Here is a 25,083-nt window from a genome sequence, read left to right as displayed (position 1 = left end):
CATCTTAAAAAACTCCAAAAGAAAATATTTATAACAAAAAGTTGTGAATATTACAAGCTGTTCCCTGAGCATTTCACCAGTCGAAGAGCCGTTCTGAGCATGCAGAATCTTGCAGACAAGGTTGTCTATGTTTAGTCAGGCTGTCCAGTGTCACAGAGCAAGAACCAACCTGTTAGATAAAACTAAAAATATGGATATATAAAATTTCAACGGTAGTATCCCAGCTATTCTTTGCATTAAAAAAGAATACAGCCTGCTGCCATTTCAAGAAGGCCTAGGAAAATATACCAAACATTTTTGTAAGGTGCTATACTGCTGAAGAACACGGCCTGAAACTTTGACAAAACGACAGTTTCCCTACCACTGTGCATTATGTAAATAATTTCTGATTTAAAGAAACAAAACCAGAATGCCATGTTTAATATTACAACGTGTATCCATGCCAACCTGGCTCTCTCCCTCCCTCCATTTTAGCTTTGTTAGAAAGACAGAAAACAAAAAAAAAAAGCTAAAACACATGGTAAGCAACCTGCTCTCCATGTCCCCCAAGAAGAGTAGGGTAGAATCTGAAACCATGAAAAGGTTTCACTCCTAAATCTGTCAGTTACACATTGTAACACTCCATAGGGTAAGAACCTATAAAAGGCACAGAACTACAGTATCACAACTTAGCCTGAAGTTAACATCACAATCAACTAGGGAAGCTATTGCTAAACCCTTCAGACAACCGGCCTCCGGCATGCCCAACCTGCAAACTCGGTTTTAATGCTCAGCCTGCGACACTACCACAGCTAAGCAACTAGTTCTCCTTTTATTAGGAGGAGCTTTCAGAGGAACACACGTCACTTAAGCTATATTAGAAGCCATGTGAGGTATCATGCAAATCGTGAAGCAGCCCAGAAAGGCAGATGTGTCCCCCAGTCCCCCACTGCCTGACCTGTGCACTACTGGCAGCAGAAACATTTCACAATCCCCTCGGCAGCCTCGCACAAGAGGCGTGTGAGGGCTGTTAATTCCCAGTCCCACTCAGCGGGGTTCGCTGGATATCCACGTGGGTTCTGCTCATCCCAGCTTTTTGCCTCTAGAAAGTAGCCTGGGTAACAACAACAGAAACAAAAAACCTGAGCTCAAACCCAAGCCCTTCTGTTCCTTTCCAGTCACTACCCAATCAAGGAGTACAAGGCTAATTACCCCACTCACCCATCCTTACACGCTTCAACCTCAGGGCTACTGGTTAATGTTGCAGGTAAATGTACAAAGTTATCTCTAGATTTCTGTGAAAATCAGTCCAGCCCTGTAAATACCCTACCAGTTCTTCAAACACTACTTCTCTCTCCAAAGAGAAGCTTAGGAGGACACGAGGCACAGCTCGGGATACCACACCGTGGGATTCAACCCTGCCCTAAAGCTCTCTCCCAACTGCTTTATGAATTTTACACCAGGCAGGACGTACAGAATGAAGATGGGAAATCCAGTTTTTTTCCTTAATATTAGAAGGCTGAACAATGCAACAATTTGGTGTGAAATCAGCTTTCAGAGCTGATGTATGGAGGTTAAGTTAACTGACAGGGAAGGTTTTTAAGAAATAAAAACCCAGAAGAGATGATCACAGCACCTGAACACCAGAACCCTTCCTCAGTTTTGCTGTGGGAGTCAGTTCCAGGTGTAACCCAAGGCGCAAGCTCCTAGAGCAGCTATCAACCAGTTCTGACACCAAAGAACTTGTCTGAACAGTAAGACAAACTGCCCACATTTTATTTTTAAAGACTAAGATCACTTTCAAATATAACAGCGCACCAGCAAGAAAGATAACAGAAAAGAATCCGAATGTCAGGCTGTTACACAACTCCTACCGTAGTAAATTATTTGCTTGACATCATCATCAATTCAAGTCCTTCAGTTTAAGAAACTAGCAAAATATCCAGGCATTTTTACTCGCTACTTTAATCCAGACGATTTATGTACTTCAAAGGCAAACAGTCTATCGCTGAGTTAATTCTTAACTAGAGGTTTTGTGTTTCTGTGTAAGAAATCGTCGTTTATTCACGCTAATAATCTAACAGATTAATTTAACTGCTTTTTACGCGTAAGGTACTAACCTAACCTTCAGCGGGCACCAAAGACCAAGAACCACGGCGCAAGCACCTAGAGAAAAAGCGCCGTACTCCTCGTTTCTCCCCTCCAACAAAGCGCGGAACCCGGCCGGCTAAAAATAACAGCGGGACGAACGAGAGGGAGCCCAGCGAGGCCTCCTCTCCCTCGGCCCGTCAGGGACGCGGGGAGCGCTCCCCGTGGCAACCCGGGGGCGAGGCGAGGCGAGGCGGCCCCGCAGGCGGCCGGGGGGAGCCGGGGGGGAGCCGCCGCCACGTGGGGCGGACAAAAACTTCCGGGTTGGGCCCGGAGCGGCTGCGTAACCCCGGTACCGGCGGCTGCTTCGGCTGCGTAATGCCGGTACCGGGAGCTGCCTCGGTGCGCGGCCCCCACCCCGCCGCCGCCGCTCCGAGGAGCCTGAGAAGAGGGGAAAGGGCGCAGGGCGGCACCGCGGGGCACCGGGAATCCCCTCCGCGGGCAGCACGGCGGCCCCGCAGCCCTGAGGCGAACGGCGGGGGCCGAGCACAAAGGGCCGGGGGGAGCCGCGGCGGGGAGGCCGGGGCCGAGGGGAGAGGCCGGGGACCGAAGGCAGAGACCGGGGGCCGAAGGGAGGCCGCCCGCCCCCGCACCGCCCCGCTCCTCACAGCCTCCGGGGGCTCCGCCGCCCGCCCGCCCTCCCGCGGCCCAACCCGGCCCCCGCCCCGCTCCCAACCGCCCCCCGGCGAGGCCCGGCCCGCGCCCAGGCGCCGAGGCAGGCCCGGGGCCCGCCGCCACCCCCGGCCCCTTCCCCCCGGAGCCCCCCCGGGCCCCGCTGAGGCGCTGAGGGAGCCCCGGGGGAGGCCCCTGCGCGCAGGGAGCGCCCCTGGGCGGCCGCGGGGAGCGGCGCGGGGCTCACTCACTCGCTCGCGTCTCGCTCCCGGTCCCGCCGCGGCCGCTCCCCGCAGTGCCCGCCGCCGGCCCCGCCGCTCTCTAACTGCCGGCCGCCATCTTGGCCCTCCCTCCCCTCTCACAGGGGAGGGGAGGCCGGAGGGGAGGGGGAGGGGGGGGAGGGCCGCCCGCCGCGCCGCCCCACGTGACCGCCTCCGCGCGCCGCCCCCACGTGACGCCAGGCGCTGCCCGCCGCTGGCGCGCGCGCGGCGAGCACGTGACCCGCTTCCCCCCTCCTCCTCCTCCTCCTCCTCGCCCCCCTCCAAGGCCGCGCGCGCGTCACGTGACCGCCTGGCGCCGCCGCCTCGCGCCCCTCCCCCCGCCCCCGCCGGGCGTTTTGGCGCGCTCCGGCTCGCGCTCGGCCATCACGTGACGCGCCGCTCCTCTTCCCGCCCCGCCCGGGCGGCGGGGGAAGGCAGCCGGCCCCCGGGGGAGGGGGGGGGGAATAAAAATAAAAATTAAAAAAATGGTAATAAAAAAACCGGCGAGCGGCTCCCGCGTTCTCAAAAAAGCGCCGGGCCCAGCCCCGGGGCGGCGGCCGGAGCCGGGAGGGGCCGGGCCGGGCCCGGTTCCCGGGGGTGGGGGAGGGGAAGGCGGAGGCGAGCGGCTGCAGGCGGTCACGTGATCCCGGCGCCTCCAAGATGGCGGCCGCGGCGGGGACGCGAGAAGCGGCGCTCTCGCGAGACCCGCCTCCCGCGGGGCATCATGGGAAGGAAAAAAAAAAGGGGGCCCGGGGCAGCGCGGCGGGGTGGGAGCAGTGCGCATGTGCGGCGGCAGGGCGAGGGTGGTGCTCGCGCGCATGCGCGCTGCTGAGGCGACAGGGAACTGTGCTTGTGCGCATGCGCGCTGCTGAGGCGCCGCCGGGGGGGGGGGCGCTGTGCTCAGGCGCATGCGCAGTGCTGAGGCGGCGGAGCGGGGCCGGTGCTGAGGAGCCGCGGGGGGGTCGGCCCCGGCCCGCCGCGACCCGCGGGGCTGTCCGGGGGTCTGCGGGGCCGTCCGGGGGTCCGCGGGGCCTGGGCACGCTCCTGCGCCCCCCCGCGGCGGGGATCGCCCCGTTCCCGCCGCTCCCTGACAGGAGCTGCCCGGCCCCCTGTGGAGAATGCGGACGAGGTCGGCCTGGGGGCGCCCCCCGGCCGTGCCCCCCCACGGCTCGGCCCTGACGGGTGTGCCGCAGGGTGTGGAAACGGCTGCCGCGAAGACCTGGCTGCTTGAGACCCCGCCGGCTGCACAGGCTGGCTCCACATCTGGAAAGAGCTTTGTGCCACTGAAAGCCCTCAGACTCGATTTTTTGCTAAAAGGAAGTCTTCCGTCAAAAGGTTTACCCAGTTGTGTAAGAATGCAGCCATTTCGAAGGATTTTGACAAAGTTGAAGCAGGCATAAAGCGTGGGTGGTCATGAAATCTGCTTAAAATGTTAAGGACTGCTCATTCAATTTTACCCAAGTCCACCCCCTTCTTTTTATTACACAAAAAACAAGCAATAAAAGTTAGGCAATTTAAGATTTAAGTAATTTAGATTAATCAGTGATGCTTCAGACACTAAATGGAGGAAAAGATGACAGACATCTGGCCAGAGATGAGAACAATTTAAATGGCACCTCACATCTCGACTGTTGCCCTCTACGCACCTCAAGTAAAGGCACAAAGAAGTCCAGGTCACGTGCCGTGTATTTAACGCTAAATGCATCTGTACGGCTCCAAACAGTCATGACAAGAAAGTGACATTTTTGATGTCTTGGGTTGAAAAGAGGCCTGGGAGCAGAGTTTATGATCATCCTCGACTGGGAGGTGAGTAACCCACTGGTGGCACTGCTACTCCCTGCTCACGTGTAATTGCCACATGAAGAGGTGTCTGCAGCACTACTTCCCTATGACCTGAAATACGAATTAAGTATGTCACCGAATGTATTTTGGTTAGAGAAAATATTTTTTACCACTGGGCAGATGCTACTGTGAATGTATTTTTTAATCAGGGAAATGTAATTGATGCCTACTAACATTTTACTGTACAACTTTGTAAAATAACCTTGCTTACTGTAGCACTTAGCAGTTACCCTCAAGGCATTTATTTTTACTTGCTTTCCAAGGGAGAGGTACAGTGGCTGAAACACCAAATTGTCGGCATTTCATCTCGTAGAGAAGTAATCTGCGTAAATGTTGTGATGCTTCATTGCAAATTTGACAGGCGAGAAAGTGAGACATGCAGCAATCACTCGTGCTCAGTTGGAAATATTTAACAAGCACGTCTTTGCGGCGTATCTGAAAGAAATTGAACTTTCAGATTCAGAGGCAACCAGTCCTAAAAAAAAAAAGAAAAAAAAAAGTGTTTAAGAAACGAGTTGAAGTGGTAATGGAGACTGGATGTATTTACTCTTTAAGATTTTCTTTCCCTTCTGAGCAAACCCAGCGCCTTGCTCGCTATTTCTCTTGCTGTCCATTTCACGTTTCGCTGTCGGAAGGCAGCGCTCCGAGGAGCTGCTCCGACGCTCCCGGGGAGATGAGATTTGGGTCCCTGGGTTTCACAGCTGGTGCGAGGAGGAGCCCCGCTTCCCTCTCCGGAGCACCCGGGCAGGCCGACGCTGCGCGCCCGGAGTCGCGGTGACCGGCAGCGGCGGCAGGCGCAGCCCCCGTGGGCTGCGGCCCCATAACGCTGGAACTTCCCCTCGGCGCCGGCTTTTTGGCCACAGCTCCCCGAGGAGCTGACGCGGGGAAGCCGGCCCGTGCTGCGGGCTCACAGCGTGAGCGCTGCGTGCTGCGGGGCGGAGGCCAGCTGGGGCTGACGCCGTTTTCTTTGTTGCTCTAGAGATGAGAATTATTTAGCTTGCTTTGCCCTCTAGTGGCGGCCTGGACGGCTTCGATGCAAACCCGGTTGCTTTGTTTAGTATACATCCATAAAATAATCAAGAAATACCTGAGATTAAAATAAATAAATAAATAAATAAACTGAGCAAAACTATAGGAAAGGAATTTCCAGAGGTTGCCCAGGGTATTGCGAGTACAATTCCCGAATTACTGCAGGAAGCGAATCGTCGTTAACAATTTATGCGGTATTTTTCCCCCGTGACATCGTAGTCATGTCAAAAGCACGGCGTGGATCGGGGTGGAAAAACCTGCTAAGGCGCCACTGGGCAACCATTCGCCACGGCGGAGGCTCAGGGGTCGCTTGGCTGCCGATGCACGCCCTGGGCACGCAGAAAGCTGCTGTCAGAGGAGTCTTGTCAGGGAAATAGGGCAGGAAGAAGAGAGCCAGGCGGCGCCTTGCGGCTCGGTGGCACCGCTCTGCCTACCCAGCGAGGAGGCCGTGCGTGGCAGCTTCCCGCCTGCACGCTGACAACAGAGAGGAGCGTTCAGCCTCCCGTTGGTGCCCCCCCCCGGGGCCCGGGTTTTATTGCTAGTCCCGTCCTGATATCGGTAACTTCCCGGTATTTCACCGCAGGCGCTTCGGGCTGAGGGCAGGGCGCTGACAGCTCTGCAGGCACTGCAGGCGGCAGGGGAGGCCCCGCCGTTTCCTGCTCGTTTGGTCCCGGTCCCGGTCCCGGTCCCGGTCCCGGTCCCGGTCCCGGTCCCGGTCCCGGTCCCGGTCCCGGTCCCGGTCCCGGTCCCGGTCCCGGTCCCGGGGGCGCCCTCCCCGCCCCCACCCACGTGGCGCAGCCCCGCGCCTTTGGGGGCGGTCCTCCGCGCTCCGCCAATCAGAGCGCCCGTTGCCCTTCGCGCGGGCCAATCAGCGCCCGCGGAACGCGCGTTTAAACGCCGTTCCCGGGAGCTTGCCCCGGCTCCGTTTGACACGGAGGAGGCGGGGTCGAGCCACGAGAGCCAATCAGAGGGCGCGGCAGCGCTTACCGACAGCGCTCTGAACCAATGGGGCCGCGGCGCAGGGCGCGGCGTCTCCCCGCGGAGCAGTTGGCGGCGGCGGGGGAGCTCCCGGGGAGGGCGGCGGCGGAGCCCGGCCGCGGGGGGCTGCTGAGCGCCGGGCCCGGCCGCGCCGCCGCCGCCATGGCGAAAGGTGCCGGGCTTCGGGGAAGGGCGGCGGCGGGGCCGGGGGGCGGCGGCGGGGCCTCCGCGGCGCGGGGCAAGGCGGCGCCCGGGGCGAGGCGGCTCCCGGCGGCGCGGGGCGGCCGGGGCGCGGAGGCTCCTCCCGGGAGGTGCCGGCGGGACTCCTCCCCCGCGCGGTGTGCGCAGCTCGCCGGGAAGGGGCTGGGCCGCCGCGGCTCGGCCTGCCGGGAGGCAGCGAGCCCTTTAAACATGGCGCAGGCCGCGGCTGGCGGGCGATGAGGGCGGCCCGGAGGCAGCGCCGGCCATGGCTCAGCCGCCGCTCTTCTCCTCTCGCTCCTAGGGAAGAACATGCCCAAGGCCAGGGCGGGCGGCGCGGAGGAGGCGAGCCCCGAGAACGCCGAGAGGAAGGGCCCCGGCCGCCCCCGGGCCGGTGGGGTAAGCGCTGCCCGGGCCCGGAGCGGGGCGGGAGGCTCCCGGGGGTTGCCGTGCCCCCCGGGTCCCCCCGCGGGGCAGGAGCGGCCGTGCGGAGCCTCAGCTCCCCGGGAGCCGGATGCGTGGGGCTCCTGGGGTGGGTCAGGAACGGGGGGAGTGTGGGGGGAGCTGGGCTGCGGCCGTGTCCCTCCGTGCCCTGCTGCCAGCTGCCCTGCGTGCGCCGGGTGCTGCTGTCAGCCGGCAGGCAGGCCCCAGGCTGGGCGACGTTCGTGACAGCGCCGGTGCCCTGCGCTCGTTCTAGAGGCGTCTAGCCAGAGGTTGGTAATCCCGTTGCATTTAAACCTCCGTGGAAATAACCGTGGGTATTGCATCAAAACCCAGCCTTTCTCAGCAGCTCTTAACGTGCTGTGCTGAGAAAATGTTCGCTCTGGGTCTGAAGCCTGGCACAGACAAAGACGTGGCAGCCGTGCCTCTGTGGCTGAGAGCGCAGCAGGCAGGGAGATGGGAACGGGGGAGGAGGCCGAGCTGAAAAAGTGGCTGTTCGCTGCCCGTTAGCAGCGTGCTCAAAGCCAGGAGGCTTCGTTGGCAGGTGAACTGCTGCAGTTGGCTGCTGCTGGCTTTTTCTGGAAGTGCTGATATTTCAGGTTCTCACTAAACCTAAAGATTTTCTCAGTGCAGGATTCACTGCTTGCGTTTCTTAAAATGCAGTGTTTTTGCAGTACTTAATCCTTAAAGTACTTTTTAAAAGAAGCAAGTCTCGTTTCTTGGTAGACTCTTTGGTAATATTTCAGTGGGAGGGAAGGCTCCAATGGACTTGCTCCTTCTCAGGTTGTTCTGCTGTAATCTTAATTCTTACTGGAACTTATTTATGGTCTAAGATTTGAGCCTTTAACTGATCTTACTTCGAGTGTTACTCATGTCGTATTAACTATTAAAATTATCTTCTGTATTCTATTGCGTGCTTTGTTTGCTTTACTAGTTTTATGGGACAGCATACACTGGAGCACTAGTTTAGTCAAGTGGCATCTTTGAGCTATTTTGTTTTTTTAACCAATGGGAACCTTGGTGTGCTTAAAAAGGATGCAATTTTTTTGTTGTTTCATCTGGGCCGCAGTGCCTGTAAGTGCTTTTAGTTGAGTCGAAATATGCCAAGGCAAGCTTGTTCTGGCTGAGCTGCCCCTGTTTGCCCAGGTGCTGAGGCTCGCAGTCGCAATCCGCGTGCCCTCTGCACGCAGCACGATCGGGCCTGGCCAGGTGGCAGAGACCATAAAAGCAAAGGCGGCCCAACTCTACGGAGCTGCTAAATCTGTACTCCTCGCCGCTGATGTTCTCAGAGCCTGAGCCCCCACACAAACCCTGGTCTCTGTGGTGTTTAACCACAGCAGAGCTCTTCACCACTTCCCTCCTGGGACCAAGCGTTTTGCCCAGGCTCTCTTGTGTTTCATGTGCCATGAACAACGTCTACGCTTTACTTTGTGTGTTATAACAGATAAAGAAAAGATAGCATTGTTTATCTCCCAGACCTTACTGAGAGATGTCGCTCAAGGTAGGCTGTCCAAAACTGATTCCTGTCTTCAGTGTTGCTCAGTAGAGCGTATAATTAATGGCAGTGATATTTGACGCCTTATGAGAGTGTTCGGGCAAGCTCATACCTCTCTGACTGTGAGACATACGTCCGAGGCTTGGGCAGTTCTTGCTGTGTTATTTGTACTTCTCTTGGCTTGCACTCTGGGTAGCTTGGTTATTTTTTTAGTCCCAGAGTTCATGTTCTGAAGCACAGGACGGAAACTGTAGTTATGAAATGTGGTAGGATGGGATATTCATATGAGCGTCATCTTGAACTGAAAGTTTGCATTAGTAAAGTTCTCCAAGTGCTTACCACAGTTATGTTTTCATGTAGTAGAAATAGCAACGGTAGCAAACACGCGGCATTACAGCAATATAATTTCCGTTGGCACAGTCAGCTGTCAGCCCTGTTTTTGCTGGGCGTTGTGGATGCCAGCTGGAGGTTCCTGGCACGTCTGTAACGTACTGATTTTTGTGTGGCTCTGTTTTAGGAGAATGTGTTTATCGGTCAATCCAAAATCTACAGCTACCTGAATCCTAGCAAAACTCCTGGTGCTCGCCCCCCACTTCAAGAAGAAAACTCGGTCATGTATCACGAGGTGAAATGTCAGGGCAAAACACTAAATGAAACCAACAGAAAAGGAGATGGTAAGCTTGATATTTGGATTACTGGCTTTACGAGACATTCTTTTTTCCCCCTGGTTTCAGAACTTCAGGAGACCCGGCAGCTCCCCTGCCCCAGTCGCTTTCCCAGTCCTACGGCTCTTATCAGCAAACTGACTCTGCGGGGGTGATGGTGTCCTTATCCTTTTCAAAACTTAGGTCATGGATTTACGGGGCATTGATGAGAAAACAAATTAGCTGGTTTCTGTTTAAAGGTGTGGTTGTTAACTGTAGTAATCTGTCAAAATGTTCTGATGCAAACAGTCGTAGTCAAGTAGTGTAAGCCCCATTTAACGCAGGGAGCATGAGGCTTTCTGGGAGCTTACAAGCTTTAGCTCCCCAGTTTCAACAAGAAGGTGAAGATGGCTTTAGCCTGTTCTGCAGTGGAGCTGTCGCCTTTCAGCTGTGCTTCATTTCTCTAGGGAGATTGAAGCATCTGTTTTGTCATGTGGGGCTTCAGCCTGGCAATTTGCCTTATATAAAAACTTTATTCAGTCTTAAGGCATGCTTATTTACCTCTGAATCAGGGAGCTGAGCAGGAGGATGTGGTCAGCTCAAGGTACGATGCGCTCAGCAAAGAAAATGGAATGGGTGTGGATTAGGCTTTTTCTTGCAAGTGCCTGTCCTTTGGGTTCCTGAGCGGTATTGACCGCTTTGTACCAGCGTGCGAGGCTATCGATCACAGCAGTGCAGGATCCAGAGACTCGCCCTCCTTCAGTGCGGGGTGCTGGTTCATCAGCAGCAACTTGATAACTTAGAATGCCGAAGGCACTGACTGGCAAACTGAGCACTTGGCTCAAATACTGCGCTGACGGTGCTATGGGCTCAGGTCAGGTTTGCTGCTCGGTTTTCCAGTCAGGACAAAGTACTTGAGCTCTGTTTTACCCTTTCCCTTTCTCTGTTCGTGCCGCCCTCTGTGCTGCATGTAGTGTAGCAATGACTACTCAAGAGTCTAGTAACGGTCTGTCTGGGTTCTAGCACAAAGAGATTGTATCACTCATTCCCTTCCTCTTTCTCCTGTTTGACAGAACTAGAAACTTGGACTAGAAACCATTGGAATTCATTTAAAAGCACTCTGGTGTAGATGATCTTGAGTTCAGAGCCTTACTTTATTTTCCTGTCACCAGAAAAAAAGAACGGTAGCAATATAATTGAAGGTGCTATGAAACCAGACGACCAGAAAGATAAAGAAAGCGGGTGCAATACTTCAGTGCCCTCTTCGGATCAAAACCAAGAAACTGCAGAAACTGAAAAGACACCCCTGCCTTCCGATGGTGCTGATGAGGCCAATGCAAAGCCAGCTCAGAAAAAGATGGTTAAAACAAAACGTGGACCAAGGAGAAAGTAAGTGGCTTCCGAATTGTAAAAGTTGTTCTGCTTTATGCCCTTTTGCACTGGGGGGCGTGATCTATATCTTGTGCTCAGGGGCTACAGTCAGACTTATAAACAATGTTTCTCTTTTTTTTAAGCAAATGGCTATGTTTGAGGGAACGAATTTTAAAGATGACTTTTCCTCAAGACTAGCATGTTTGAAAGTATAAAATAGCACCCAAAGTAAAGTACGTATCTTCTTGCAGATGACCTTTTCTTGCAAGCAAGGCTTGTGTATTTTAACTCAACTGAAATACTTGCTGATCACCTCTAGAACATGAAATTAACAAGCCATTAAGACCTACTTTTCTGGTGACAGATGGGAGTGTTTCTGGTCAGAAACAGGATATTGGATTAATTGCAGATGGTGGCTTTCTGGCTGAGCTGGAACCCTTTCTCATGTCGTTGGAGTAATATAACCTAATATTAATGAATTCTTTGCCAAACAGTTTTCACTACCTAAATTTTAGAGAGCCTTCTGGAAGGGCCAACGGGGTTTCAGAATTGTAATGTGACTTTCAGTTGATTTCCAGTGGTATCTCATTCCCGTGGATAAGGGACTAGTAGAGGATGTAGCTCTTGGCTTGGGAGGAAGAGCAGTGATGAGAAACATTGATTCATACTGATCAGCTTTCAACATACCAAGCTGAAAGCAAAATCTTTTTTTACAGATACTTGTTCTAGACGTATAACTTCAGAAATGGTCTGATGTGTGTTCCCTATTTTTCTTCTTCCCTAGAACACAAGGAAGAACACCAAATCGAAAAGTGACAGATTATTACCCTGTTAGAAGGAGTTCCAGGAAGAGCAAATCTGAATTGGAGGTAGTGCTTCTTGTTAACATCACATTGCCTATAATGTTGCCATTTAGTTGAACATTTGAGAAGGTGCATAACCATCTGTAAATGGTTTCCACTGGCAATAGCCAGTTCACTGGAAGTATCGTTAAGAACGCTAATAAAATACAGAACTGTTGATCCATTTCTTTTAGGATAGAATCTACATTTTTGGGGGTAGAAATCTCTCTGATTTTAGGAGGATGGGATGGCTTGGAAAAATGAATGTCACTGGCTAATCATTTCCTCTTAGCTGTGGTACAAACTACAAAAACTATGAAAGAATAACGTGGTCTTGTGTTTTGTCTCGTTTCTTCCCCAGACTGAGGAAAGGAGGAAAATAGATGAACTAATTACGAGTGGGAAAGAGGAAGGAATGAAGGTAACTGCAGTGCCACCCTGAGTAGCCATGCACAGTCTGTTGCTCTTAATCTGTTTAAAGAGAAAGTTGCAGAACTCGGAACTGCTGCAGTTCCTTGGTAGAAAGATGAAAGTGGAGCGCACACGTTTCATTTTGAATGGGTAATATTTGACTCTGGAGACCATATTCTTCCAAAAATGGGGTTAGATATGTCCCTTTAATTGTAATATGTATGAAAGGTAATGCCCATGTATCCACTGAATGGTAACAAATTCTCTTATCCTGTCTGCAGCTAGTTGGTGTGGGTTCTTCATTATGGCACTGAAGCTAATTGATTCTACTGGTTCTCCTCCCAATGTTAGCAAATGTTAGTTATTGGCACCAGCTGCTTACTGTTTGGGTTACTCTGACCACCCCTTCTAGAGTTTAAAGCAGAAGTAGCTCCTGGAAGTGCAAGAGAGCTGTGATTCTCAAAAAAAAAAAAAAAAAAAAGCAAATACCACCACCAAAAAAAACTAGCCTGTAGTTAACACTGGATCTTCTAGGATAGTGACAGGAGAACTTTCTTGGAGTGGGAGAGTTGTCCGGGTTAGGCTGGGGGCACAGGGGGAGTAATAAAATACACTAGTGAGTGACAAATTTCTGTGATTGATCTTTCTGTACCTTTGACACTTTTTCCTGTGCCTGCTGATGGTGCCCTTGAAATGGAAAAGCTTAGTCCCTCAGTAGGGGTAGTTTAAAAGGAAAAATGGATAACTTCTGTGTATGTAATTTATTTAAAGTAATTCTTAATTCCTTGATTAGATGACATTTTATCAAAATCCATAATTCATAGGTTGCATTCTGAACTCATCCTGTTTCTTCCATGATATCATGCATTGTGCTTCCCCGGCTCTGTCTGCAACGCACAAGTACCATGCTGTAGCAGTTTTTGACAAATGTGATGCACGCCCATTTCCTAGTAAATGGCATATTTGCAGTCATGTAAATACTTTGTAATTTCCCAGCTGATTTTCTTTTCAACTCAACAGATTGATTACATTGATGGCAAAGGGAGAGGCGTAATTGCTACTAAACATTTTAATCGTGGAGAATTTGTAGTTGAATATCATGGGGATCTCATAGAGATCACTGATGCTAAAAAGCGGGAAGCTGTGTATGCTCAAGATCCATCCACAGGCTGCTATATGTACTATTTTCAGTACCTCAGCAAAACGTACTGGTAAGCTTCTTTTGACTTAAGTGTAGTAGTTGAGTGGTAGAAATTTTGAATGATGGTTTTTCTTGTGTTTTCATACAATTTTTTTTTTATTGGGAGCCATGAGTTAGGGAATCTTCTTGGAGCACTGTTTCACAGTCCAAGAGCCTCCTGTATCTCAAGGCTAAAAGGAATGGCGGATGACTCAAAGCCCTCTTCCCTGAAGCACAGCACAAGCTATGTGGAAAGCTGTCTCTGCTTGGATGAGACTTACAGCTTTGCTGTGGATTTCTGCCTGAACTCACTGTTCTGTAAAATTGATTACTTCTCCTGAGTTGTAATGACTCTTTTGAAAAGCAGTACGGACAGACCCTGGAAGAGCAACACCTCCTTCAGCTGTACTTGCCTGGGTCTCTTTTCTTTCTCTAGTACCTGGCAACAACCTCATGTGCATGCTTTACCACTGTTTGCGGTTTTATTTGCCCCAAACTCCAGTTCTCCTAAAGCAAATGCTCAGACAACCTTCTTTCTTCTTTGGCTGATGCTACTATAGACTGGAGCGTGGGTTAGTTAACCTGTCTATTAATTACCTTGAAGAGCTCTGTATTCTGAGTATCTGTCTTGCAGTCTAGATGTCATAGCAATAGCTGCCATTGCAATTCTTAGGGCAGCGAGGCACTAGAGCTTTAGGATGAGCGTCTCTGGAAGCGGGACATGTAGCATTTGGGTATTCTCAGTCTCCTCTGTGAGTAGAGGCTTTTTTCACTTGCTTACTCTGTGGAGACTACTTAGCTTTCACACAATTTTCTTGAGGGAGATTTTTCGAAGGTATCAAGCCTTTCTGGTGTTATCCTGCGTTCGGTTGTGCTATTCCTCGGGAACAATTGAGAGCTTCTTAGAAACAGGCAACTTGAGAACATAGTCTGAAGCATTCATTTTTCTGGTAACTTACGAATCTCCCAGAATTACTTTGGTTAACCTACATAGTTATCTTACTGTTTAAACATATGAATATTCTGTAATGATCTTTTTCTTTTTTTGAGGCTTGCGTGAATTCCTAAATCTTTATCTGGCTTGCACTTTGGTTTTTGTACCCTGACATGACTTGTGCGTGACATGGAGCAATCCTGCACTCTGTTCTTGTTCTTTCAGTGTTGATGCTACAAAAGAAACTAATCGTCTGGGAAGACTGATTAATCACAGCAAATGTGGCAATTGTCAAACAAAGCTCCATGACATTGATGGTGTGCCTCATCTCATACTGATAGCTTCCAGAGACATTAAAGCAGGTGAAGAACTGTTGTATGACTATGGAGACAGAAGCAAAGCTTCCATTGCAGCACATCCATGGCTGAAACACTAACTCTTCATCTTTGGGTGTGGTTTTGTGTGTGGGGTTTTTTTGGACTGAGCGCTCTACAAGGAGTCAGTGGATTTTTATTTTATTTTCTCCTGCGCTCATTTCCCTCAGCTTTCTTAGTGGACTGCTTATGGTGTTCTGAGCTCCTTGAAAACTACCTTTTTGCTTTGCAGTTTTTAAATTCCTACTACAGATTTCCAGGCAGGCTTGAGTAATTGACATTAGATTGCCAAAACTCTTATATTGTGAAAGGAAACCCTCCCTAAAAACTGAACAGTTTTTCATAGTGACCAGTGCTACCTGAGCATGCGAGGACTTGCACAGATTGAAATGTAATCATTTGGGTTGTGCTTCTACTTTTGCAATGAAATCTCATGCTCCGTTTTGTGGGGTGATGAACTTGGCATTAGCTTTATGACAGCAGATGAACTTTTGTATGCTGACTCTTACATCCAATGGCTTGTCCGCTTGTCAGACTTTTTTACATCCCAGTGCTGACAGGATTTTTTTGAGATGATGCTATTGTTTCTATCATTCTCAAATAATCTGTGTTAGGGATCTAAGTTTTTTCCAGTGCGGTGTCTCTGGCAATGAACTTTAAATGCACTTGTGCTGAGGGAAATGGATGGTCAAATTGGCTGCTTTCATCAGAGAAATGACTCCAAGCCAAACGTGGATGGATTTTGATAGACTGGGTTGATACTGATTACAAATGTGGAGCTGTAACTTCACAGTGAGAATCAATGCTTGACATTACTTATTTTCTAAATTTGAGATGGTACCTTTTTATAGTTGACGGCTGATTCTTGGAGGTGTCTCCTAGAGGGTTTTAAAGAAGCAAAAGAAGCTCTCTCCAAAAATTTTTTATTGCCTTTCTATGCTAACTAGCCACATCAGAAGCTATTTATTTACTGTGAATGCTTGAAATAGAGCATAGTGGTTCCAAAAATAGGAGTCATCTTCATATGCAGCTTCGAACTGTAATGATGGAGTTCATGCAATGAAGAAAGTAGATTCCTTATTGTCTGTCCAGCACGGTCTGGTCCCACTGTCTTAAATGGGAGCTGAGCGCTTAGCATCTTACAGGTGTTTGTAACACGACTGTTGGAGAACCAAATGTGTGGTATAGGCGGGCAATATACAATGCAGGTCCTTTATGTTAAAGATTAATTCTTACCGGTTGGAATTTTTGCCAAGGCAGGCTTGGCATGTGTGTAGATGAAGATGGCTGTGAGCCATCAGCCACGCTTGCTGCTGGAAGATGTCAGCAAGGGATCTGTGGCTCTGTTAATGTCTTCTACTCCTCATGTCTTGAAGGCTGCAGCTGCTCCAGCTGATGCCCTCTAGGACAATCTTACATGCTTGCCTATGTGATAGGTTAGACAGCAACAACATCATGGTTGTATGCTCCAGCAGCAAGAGAGGTGGCTTAGTGATGTATTTTTTAAATTAAAAACTTGAAGACAATGTCTCTGTAAAATAAAGAATATATTTATTATTGATGAAGTGGCTGCTATAGTACCTGTCTCCATTGCAGATCGTTAGCATTTTGAAAGAAAGCTGTGAAAATCATTAGCCATTAAATGCTTAATGTTATTTACCATTTAACACTAGGCAAGCTCAGCAGAGAAAGCCTTTGTATTTTCACAATTTCTGAAGGATTAACTGGAGACCTGTTACCTTACATGTACTGAGTTACAAGTAAGCTTCTTTGGCTGACTTGTTCTAGTTGGCAGTGATTTCTCTCCAGTCTCAGTAACAGAGACGCTACAGCAGTGTACAGTACCCTGCTCTAGTAGAGTGCTTCCCTGAAGTCAAAATTGGAATCAAATGCTTCTTTATTTGTTCTTTATTTAAACATTTGCTTGTTCTCTATCAGGTTAAATAGCTTAAAACCTCTGTTCTTTGGCATCACTTTCGTAAACGAGAAAGGGAGAATCTCTCCCTATTCTACATAAACAGGAAAATGTCTTCTCTGAAATGCTTAACTGGTAATCAAGTAGCACTGCATCGGAAGATGGTAATAAAGCTGATATTGCACTGAGAATGTATCTTTTACTTTTCTAGGAGCTATATATACAAGTGTATGTATATATGTGTGCATATATATGTTTGTGTATATATTTCAAGATAATTTTCACAGGAACATGCAGTTCTGATTTTATCCTTGTGCCTTACAGGAAGGATTCGTCTTCTAAATAAGGTTTAAAGCACTTAGCAGGGAAAGATGCCCTTGGCTTGGGAGTTAAACGTCTTTCATAAGGCTTGTTCCTCTTTACCAGAGGCAGCAAGGTTGCTTTAACAGGGCTTCGGCCCGCCATAGCCGAGGAATTTGCTTCCCTTCTGAGAGAAGCTGGGCAGTTCACTTGACACCAGATGGGATGCAGCTGTGATGGTGCCAGAAAAGAATTGCTCCAAGAGGTTGGGGTGCTCTTCTGTCCACTCTAACTGGTGAACCCCTGCTTCTAGTTTTCAATGAAGAACATCTTCAGTGGCAACTTGAATAAGTGCAGCATTTGTTGTCTCCTTCAACTAACAGTAAAGAAGGGCTATGTTACAGTCTTCTGTACCTCCTCGTCAAGCTGGTATCTTACAGACGTCTGTTTAATTTCTGTACTTTATCTGAAGTTGTTTCATTAAGATTTGATAGTGTAATTACTGTGGTTTTGGGCATAATCCCCAACCCCTTCCCCCCCCCCCCCCCCCCCCCTCCAAGGATCCTGGAAAATACATCTTTGGATGAACCACCCAGGAATTTGCATTTCAGAACACGTTTACATCTTTCCCATTCAGAGATGTATCCTGGCTGTTGCCAATGCCTGATACTTTCTTTTTTTCATTTAACTATAAACCCTTGAAAGAGGATACAGTGACTTCCTTCCCTGCTGCCATGCTCTAGAAAATCTCAGGCATGTGAGCAAGGCTTATCAGTATTCTGAAGATGACAAAGTTACTTCATAATTTCAGTGATAATTTCAGTGCACTGGCTGTGTTAAATGTAAACTAACCTACCTAGGTCAAGCATCTTTGTCACATTGCTAATGGACAGTTGCCGATAACTTCTGAGCCTGCAGTCCTACCTTCTGCAGAGCGCCATTCGCATTGTGTGTCTGAGCAGATATGCAAGGTGCCCTACATTTTTCATGCTGCTAGCATACGAGAGGGAATCAAAAGACTTCAGAACCCGCTTTTATTTCTGAAGGGCGTAAGATCATAGCTGGGTTCCTGTCACTCCTCTTTTTGTCTGTTCTGACTCTACTGCTCTTGAAATTCTGCTTTTCTAAAGGTAGAATCTAATTGGTATTTTTCAAGCTTTTTCTACTCTTCTGTTTGCCCTATATCATTGCCAGTGATAAGTGTCATTACTTAAGCTAATACACAGCTCCTATCGGCTAACTGAAAAGTAGAGCTTATGAAAAATAAAACTGTCTACCACGTAAAGCCTTCAGCTGTCAAATGAAACGTCTGGTGCATCTGTTCCAGTTTGAGTTTGTCTGTGCCTCTGAAATGTTAGCAGTCCTTGATGTGTGCGAAGCACAATGCATCTGCTTTTCCCTTGCTGTGCTGTTCTCTATCTTTCATCTTGACCCCAAAGCGTTGCTCCTGTGTATGCCCCTCTAATGCAAAGAAGGGCAGAACAAAAGCAACAGGGGCCCTTTCTTCAAGCAGTTGGGTGTTAGGGTGAAGTAGGGAATTACGTTCCATATAACATCAGTGAGAAGTACAATTGGAATGGGTGCTTCTTTCCCAGCACTTTGCTATGAAGGCACTTGTGAATGGCATATATCCTCTATAAATAAAATCTTAATCTCATAAAATCATTTTGGGCTGAGCATTTTGATAGGCAGACCAGATAAATGTGTGGCCACAGGCTCTTTTAATAAGAATAAAAAACCACTCATACAAACATTTATTCTTTCCAGATGGGTAATGTCTGGCAGGAATCCAACAATGCAAGAAGTGTCAAACAGTTTCTAAAAAAGTAAAGTAAAACCTTCTGTGAAAGAATATTATACAACAGAATTCTTAGGATTTGCTTATTCTCTACAGTAAGAGTGATGTTTTATTTTCCAGTCCTTGACTCCTAACTCCTTCAGAGGCTTTCAGCAGTGCTATTTCTGAACACAAGGGGTTAAAAGTTCTCAAGGATGTTCATTTTCCATGTTTAAAAGAGAACCTGCAAAAGAAAAAAGTACAGATGGGAAAGAAGGATCATACAGTGCGACTGCTGTGTCCTGCTATTTTGGGGAACTTTTAAGGACAAGCCTTGAGCGTGTGGGTACTGCACAGAGCTGCGTGCATACAATGTAAACAAACCTCCAGGGACAGCTGGCATGAGCTTTCATGTGCTAACTGGACCCAAATCACACAGTTTTGTTCTGAAATGCTGATTCTTTATAGAAAATAAGTGATACCCTGCTTGCCAGGGTGGAGCTTGCTTTCCTGTGGAGTACTTTTTCCACAGGAAAGGATTTCCCTATTAGGTTTTAATTTTATAGAGAGGAGAAAACAATGTCCAGCTAACTAGGCCAAAGTTCAGATTTTATCCCTGGATTCACTAAGTGTGAGGCGTGTCCTTGTCCCATGTTCTGCCAAAAAAGTTGGAAAAAACAAACAAACACAACTTACAGACGTTTGGTGATTTTCTTCTCTTCACTGTCCTTTCTGGTGCTTGGGCTGCTGCCACAGGATTTTTTTTCCAATTTTTGAGTTTGGTCCTTTGTCTGTGAGATGATCCCACTGGCAAGAGAAGTGGATTTTTTTTGTGTGTGTGGTTTTGTGCATAGCATGGTATAGCATTGCTGTCCCCAATTAGTCCTTCAGTAGGCAGCCTGGGACATGGGTGAAGGGGTGTTCCCAGGACAGGCACGGCAGCCTGGCCCACTCCTTTTACTGAATTACTCATATTTTCCTTGAATAACTACTGCATTGTAATTTTGCTTAGGCTATGCTGTGATGAGAACACTAAAAAAAGTAATGAGCTGACTTTTCAGTGAAGGAAAAATGGCAAACCGTAACACAAGTGAAAGGGAAGTGTAGTTACACACTGGGTTTGTTTAAGAGTCCAAAGACAAAAACAGGATGCAGACACAAATAGTGACGTTCTGCTTGGGTGGATCCATGGTACCTTCAGCGCAGCCACGGAGGCTCAGGCCACGCAGCTGGGAACAGAAGGGAGATTCCCAGCTTTCCCTGCAAGGCAGGTGAGTGTTCCTCTTTCCATCCTATAGAGCAGAAAAGAAAGGCTTTGCCTGAGCTGTAGATTTTGTCAGGCTGCTGTCGTGCTGTTATACTTTACAAGGTTGTAACCACATATTCTTCAGCTTCACCAGCTTCTCCTGCTTGGAATCAGGCTAAAATTTTACCAATTGCATATTACACTGTGTTTTCGCAGCATGCTAACTTACTACCCTGAGCTGACCTCTTCTATCTGAAGAACTGAGCGGATCAAAGCTTGTTACTGCAGTAGCTGAAGGCCGAAAGTAGCTAAGCAGCACTGGTTTCTGGCCATCAAAAATACATACATTTTAGAATACATGTTCAGATTTATCCTCTTCCCCTGCAGTTTTATGTGAATGCTTAAAGGGAATGTGGTTTTTGGCTTAACCTGTAACACTGTATGAAGAGAAAACCACATAGCACTACTTGAACCGAAAAGTAGCCTTGATGCCTTTTCTAGGTACAAAGCACCGTGACATTCACTCAAAAATGTAAAACATTCATACCGTTAATTTTTAACTTGGTGTGTAGTAAGCTGTATAACACAGCTGGGAAATCAAAGGCAAGAAGCTGTTCCAATGGTTACACTGCAAAGGTAGTCAGCTGGGACGGGGAAGTTGGTGCCTCACTGTTATGTGAGAACTGCTGCTGTGCAGACAGTTTGTAAACTGACTTTTTGGATTTAACTTTAACTTCTTAGCTTAACTTGACTCTTACAGACGAGGCAAAGGGCAGGCTTAGCAAATCTAAGAGGTTGTTGCTGAGATATCTCAACTGAAATCTTATGTGCTCAGACATTTTGTCTGGATTAAAAAGTAATTTCTTGCCCCAAAGAGCTTATAATACAGCCAGACGATGAGGGGCACAGGTGGGTGGGGAGAACAGCCTCGTAGGTGAAGCAATTTGTAGCACCAAGAGAAAGACCCTTCCTACATCCCATCCTTTGGACCACACTGATTCTCCCAGGCTGTTCCCTTTTAGAAAGACAAAGATCCTTCTCTGAAAGAACTTGTTTTGCATCATTTAAGTGTCTTACACAACTCCCTGTTGGTACTCTTTAAAAAATAAAATCTTCTCAATGATAATGAAAGGACTTAACAGTCTGCTTCCTACATTAATGCAACACTCACTCTGGGGACAAAGGAACAGTAGATAAGCTAGCATACCCCCGTCTGTACCCAACAGGTGACAATAGATAAGCTAGCATACCCCCATCTGTACCCAACAGGCACGTTGGAGGAGGAAGGAAATTTTGACTAAAGTGAGATGGAAATCCCCATGATCTTCTGGTATGTGGCTTTAGACAAGAATAACACGTGTGCAACTGCCGTAACTATGTAGGTTAATTTGTGTGCATGAGAATCCAGCTTGTGTGTGGAGTTGCAGTAACCGTATGTGGGCTTTCAGTGGGACAACCACCAGAGCAGGCGGCTAAATGCAAAGACTAAGAGGGAGTTTGGTTTTAAAAATACGTTGCATAGATACTTCACTGTTCCCCCATATTTCTTTGCTCATTTGTAGGCTTTTAGGAGCACAGATGTATCTTACGTGTTTGCACAGTGCCCAGCCCAAATTAGATGCTCAAACCTGCAATACTTTGATTTGATAAGCTCCCCAGACAATGTTGTTAGTTCTTTGCATGCTGTACCTTTTATAGCACTGTAGCTCCTCTTGCACCACTAGAAGCTGAGCTTTCAGCTGGTTACGCTCCTGCAGCACTTCTCGCAGCTCTTGTAACGTGAACCGAGGGCGATTTGGATCCGTGAGGTCTATTACCATTTTGTCTGGTCCAAGGTTGAGCTGTAAAATAAAGGGGTGAACGTGATCTTGTAACCTTTCAAAAACTGGGCACTCCTAAAGTAAAGTCTCAGAATTTTATAAATCATAGTAACTCTTAGTATCTGTTTTTCACAATCCTGACTTTTTTCAAGCAGTTATTGTTTTTCATATTTTCTGTCTTCCCAAACCAAGTAGGGGGCCTACCTGTGAGGCTCTGACCACATCTAAAACCAGCCTGTTCCAAAGAGTTTGCGATCTCATTTGCCAGGAAGCTGAAAATGAAAGCAACTTTTCTGGTGGTGAGAGAGGCTGAGAAACCTATGATCACACCAAAACGCTGTAGCAGAGAGAACAGAATTCTGCTTTCTTAAGGCCTTTTTATTAATGTCTTTTTTTTTTTTTTTTTTAGTCACATTCATCAGCTTCCTTGTGCAGAGCACGAAAGCTTTATTGTACGATAAATGGCAAAGTGTCTGCATGGGACAGACTGGTGCTGAGAGCTGTACAACCGTGGATTTGTACTCTGAAAACCTGTAGCTGCGTGTTTAAACTTCTGTGGGCTCTACACGTAAACCTGCAGCGAGGGATCCTCAGCGGGGGATCATGGCCCCTCCGAGACCCCTTGGGCTGCGACAAGAGCCTGCTGACGGCGACAAAGGTACCCTCCAACCCCTCTGGCGTTAACGTGGGTTTCCTGACAGGCGTGTGGCGGCTCCCAGGGCCTGTCCCGGGGGCAGGGACCCCCGCAGCTCCCTGGCAGCCCCCAACCCCCGCCGGGGTCCCGCACCCACCTGCCGGGCGCTGTCCGGGGCTCCCTCTCCCCTCAGCGCCTCCACCTCCTTCCTCAGGCGGTCCCGCTCCAGCCGCAGCCGCTCCTCGGCCAGGCTGCCGCCGCTCACCAGCGCTTCCAGCATCTCCAGCACCCTGACGATGCTGAACTGCAGCCGGGCCGCGGCGGCGGACGCCCGGGGGCCGGCGCTGAGCTGCAGCAGGTCCCGACCCACCACGGAGGAGATGTCGTACACGTCCTCAGCCGTCAGCTGGAAGGGGCTCTTCTCCAGCGCGCTCTCCGCGCCGCCGCCATCCTCCTCCTCTTCCTCATCTTCCTCCTCCTCCTCCTCCTCCTGCCGGCCGTGCTGCATGCCCGCCGCTGCCTCCCTTCCCCGGGGCGGGCCGGCCGGGCGGAGCGCCCCCCCCCGCCGCCCTCCTTCCTCCTTCCCGCGGGGGTTTCCATGGCGGAGCCCGCTCCTCGCCCTGCCCCTTCCCCTCAGCGCTCGCCTCAGCTCGGGGGCGGGCTCGGGGGAGGCGGCCGCTGCTCCTCGCCTCCTCCTCCCGCCCGTGGGGCCGCGCCGTGAGGAGAGGTGAGGGGAAGGGAAGGGAAAAGAAGGGGCCGGGGGGAGCCCTCAGGTCGGGGGGCTCCGTCCCGCCGAGCCCCGGGGCCCTCAGCGCCCGCCCGGCCCGGCTGCAGCGGGGCAGCGCCGGCCGCAGGCTCCGGGAGGCTCCGGGAGCCGCGAGAGGGCCCCGCTGGGCCCCGGGCTGGCTTTGGAGGCTTTTTTTTTAAATTTATTTCTCAGGATTGTTGTATTCTGGGAAGAGGTTTTCAGCGTAACGCCGTGGGAGGTGGCCGGCACCACCCCGTGAAGGGTTTCGCAGCGTTTTATAAATGTTTGTTCGTGCTCACGCGAGCTGATAGCTGCTGTGGCGGCAGAACGCTGCTGCTGAACAGGCTGGGCCTCAGCACATGCCCACACCAGGAGTGTACGTAACGCTGTGGTGTCCTGCTGAAAAATTAGGATCTAACAGCAGTGACATGACCAGTTTGTCATACTTTCGGGGATTCTTGGATGAAAAATGCTGTACGGCAGTGCTAGAAGTGCTTCTCACACTACCTGCTTCTGTTTATAAAATGTCAGCAGTGACCTGTGAGTATGTGTAATGTTTTTCTTTTTCTTTTTTTTTTCCTCTAGACAATGAATGACTGGGCCCCCATAGCAAAGGAGTATGACCCCCTCAAAGCAGGGAGCATCGATGGCACGGATGAAGAGCCCCATGACCGTGCCATATGGAGGGCTATGCTGGCACGTTACGTACCCAACAAAGGAGTTACGGGAGATCCTCACCTCACCCTGTTTGTAGCAAGGCTCAATCTTCAGACAACAGAGGAGAAATTAAAGGAGGTCTTTTCCCGGTACGGAGACATCAGAAAGATCCGTCTGGTTCGAGACTTGGTCACAGGATTTTCCAAGGGTTATGCGTTTATTGAGTACAAAGAAGAACGTGCTCTGTTGAAGGCCCACAGAGATGCCAACAGGCTGGTTATCGATCAACACGAGATCTTTGTGGACTTTGAACTGGAAAGAACTCTTAAGGGATGGATTCCTCGGAGGCTTGGAGGTGGGTTTGGAGGCAAAAAAGAATCCGGGCAGCTACGATTCGGAGGACGGGACAGACCTTTCCGAAAGCCCATCAATTTGCCAAACGTGAAAAATGACTTCTATGGAGAAGGCTCAGCAGAGAAAAGAAACTGGTCTCGAGAGGGAACAAGGGACTGGAGAACAAGGGACCGAGACCATGAAAGGAGCAGAGAAAAGAGATGGCCAGAAAGGGAGCGGTCATGGGCTTGGGGTGAAAGTGAGAGAGAGAGGGACTCCAAAGAGGAGAGGAGCAGGGGAAGAGACAGGAAGGACAGAGACAGGAAAGACAGAGAGAGAGACCGGAGCAGAGAGAGAGATACCAAGAAGCAAAGAGATGATGATAAGCATCGATAGCTGACAGCACCTCGTCTTATGGGAACGATGGGAAGTTTGGGTATGGTGACTACTTTTATCCTCCCCTTCAATAGTGTGAGCCAAGTCCTACTGCCCTTAGTGCTGCCCGGGACCTGCCTCTGCTGTCCTGGTAAATGAACTGGCGTGGAGGAGGTGATGCAGCAGGTTCCTGTCTCCGCAGTCTCTTGATAAAGCTGCTGCACCTTCTGGAGGACATGGACATGATTCAGTTGCAGATGTCACCATCAGCTTGGGGCTGTGCGCTGCGTTCCCTGAACCAGCAGTGGTCATGTTACTGTCTTGTGCCTATGACTTCCACCTGCTAGCAGCTCTCTGTAGTTTGGTTCCTAGTGCAGTTACGATACCTTTTGTTGAATTGTTCTTCAGAGAAATTAAACTTTTCTATTAATATTTTGAAGTGGTAAATGCTATAAGAAACTCACTACATGTACTGGCACCCCACTGAAATTGAGTACACACCTCATTTGATACTCAGCTTGCTGCTTGGATTAGTGTTCG

General features: G+C 49.5%; 4 protein-coding genes and 1 long non-coding RNA gene across 10 annotated transcripts in view; 2 read left to right on the top strand and 3 right to left on the bottom strand.

Moving 5' to 3' along the window:
* SBNO1 (strawberry notch homolog 1) overlaps positions 1 to 3,166 on the bottom strand; it is a 35,890-nt gene extending 32,724 nt beyond the window's left edge. Inside the window, exon 1 of one of the 3 annotated variants that reach the window (XM_035564983.2) lies at positions 2,991 to 3,166. The gene's annotated coding sequence lies outside the window, so the exon portion shown is untranslated. Of the gene's footprint in view, positions 1 to 2,099; positions 2,273 to 2,990 lie in introns of those variants that run through there. The other 2 variants (XM_035564982.2, XM_035564984.2) reach the window with 2 other exon arrangements.
* A 1,759-nt stretch (positions 3,167 to 4,925) lies between these two features.
* Positions 4,926 to 7,005, bottom strand: LOC118257211 (uncharacterized). The gene is made up of 2 exons (XR_004781492.2): positions 6,858 to 7,005; positions 4,926 to 5,316 (listed from the first exon to the last, which is right to left on the bottom strand). It is a non-coding gene; the product is annotated as an uncharacterized LOC118257211 (long non-coding RNA).
* Positions 6,963 to 24,978, top strand: KMT5A (lysine methyltransferase 5A). Of its 2 annotated transcripts, XM_035564909.2 has the most exons (9): positions 6,963 to 7,020; positions 7,351 to 7,445; positions 9,500 to 9,656; positions 10,799 to 11,015; positions 11,782 to 11,866; positions 12,201 to 12,260; positions 13,271 to 13,461; positions 14,590 to 14,726; positions 16,978 to 18,518. In XM_035564909.2, exons 1-9 carry the CDS (start codon positions 7,011 to 7,013, stop codon positions 17,004 to 17,006), a joined length of 981 nt encoding a protein of 326 aa, XP_035420802.1. In that variant the 5' UTR covers positions 6,963 to 7,010; the 3' UTR covers positions 17,007 to 18,518. The 2 variants fall into 2 exon arrangements, with proteins under 2 accessions (XP_035420802.1, XP_050570088.1); XM_050714131.1 differs by lacking the exon at positions 6,963 to 7,020 and adding an exon at positions 23,764 to 24,978 and having other exon boundaries at positions 7,158 to 7,445; positions 14,590 to 22,454.
* RILPL2 (Rab interacting lysosomal protein like 2) lies at positions 18,656 to 23,024 on the bottom strand. 2 transcript variants are annotated; one of them, XM_035564914.2, is made up of 4 exons: positions 22,588 to 23,019; positions 21,666 to 21,817; positions 19,427 to 19,537; positions 18,656 to 18,974 (listed from the first exon to the last, which is right to left on the bottom strand). In XM_035564914.2, exons 1-4 carry the CDS (start codon positions 22,936 to 22,938, stop codon positions 18,950 to 18,952), a joined length of 639 nt encoding a protein of 212 aa, XP_035420807.1. In that variant the 5' UTR covers positions 22,939 to 23,019; the 3' UTR covers positions 18,656 to 18,949. The 2 variants fall into 2 exon arrangements, with proteins under 2 accessions (XP_035420807.1, XP_050570089.1); XM_050714132.1 differs by lacking the exons at positions 18,656 to 18,974; positions 19,427 to 19,537 and adding an exon at positions 19,822 to 20,022 and having other exon boundaries at positions 22,588 to 23,024.
* On the top strand, positions 23,041 to 24,978 carry SNRNP35 (small nuclear ribonucleoprotein U11/U12 subunit 35). 2 transcript variants are annotated; one of them, XM_035564913.1, is made up of 2 exons: positions 23,041 to 23,157; positions 23,764 to 24,978. In XM_035564913.1, exon 2 carries the CDS (start codon positions 23,767 to 23,769, stop codon positions 24,562 to 24,564), a length of 798 nt encoding a protein of 265 aa, XP_035420806.1. In that variant the 5' UTR covers positions 23,041 to 23,157; positions 23,764 to 23,766; the 3' UTR covers positions 24,565 to 24,978. The 2 variants fall into 2 exon arrangements, with proteins under 2 accessions (XP_035420806.1, XP_035420805.1); XM_035564912.2 differs by lacking the exon at positions 23,041 to 23,157 and adding an exon at positions 23,297 to 23,554.
* Positions 24,979 to 25,083: the final 105 nt, after the last annotated feature.

The sequence above is a fragment of the Cygnus atratus genome, chromosome 17, assembly GCF_013377495.2.
Source record: "Cygnus atratus isolate AKBS03 ecotype Queensland, Australia chromosome 17, CAtr_DNAZoo_HiC_assembly, whole genome shotgun sequence".
Classification (NCBI taxonomy): domain Eukaryota; kingdom Metazoa; phylum Chordata; class Aves; order Anseriformes; family Anatidae; genus Cygnus; species Cygnus atratus.
Note: the sequence above shows the minus strand (reverse complement) of the source record. Positions and strands in the feature narration are given on the sequence as shown.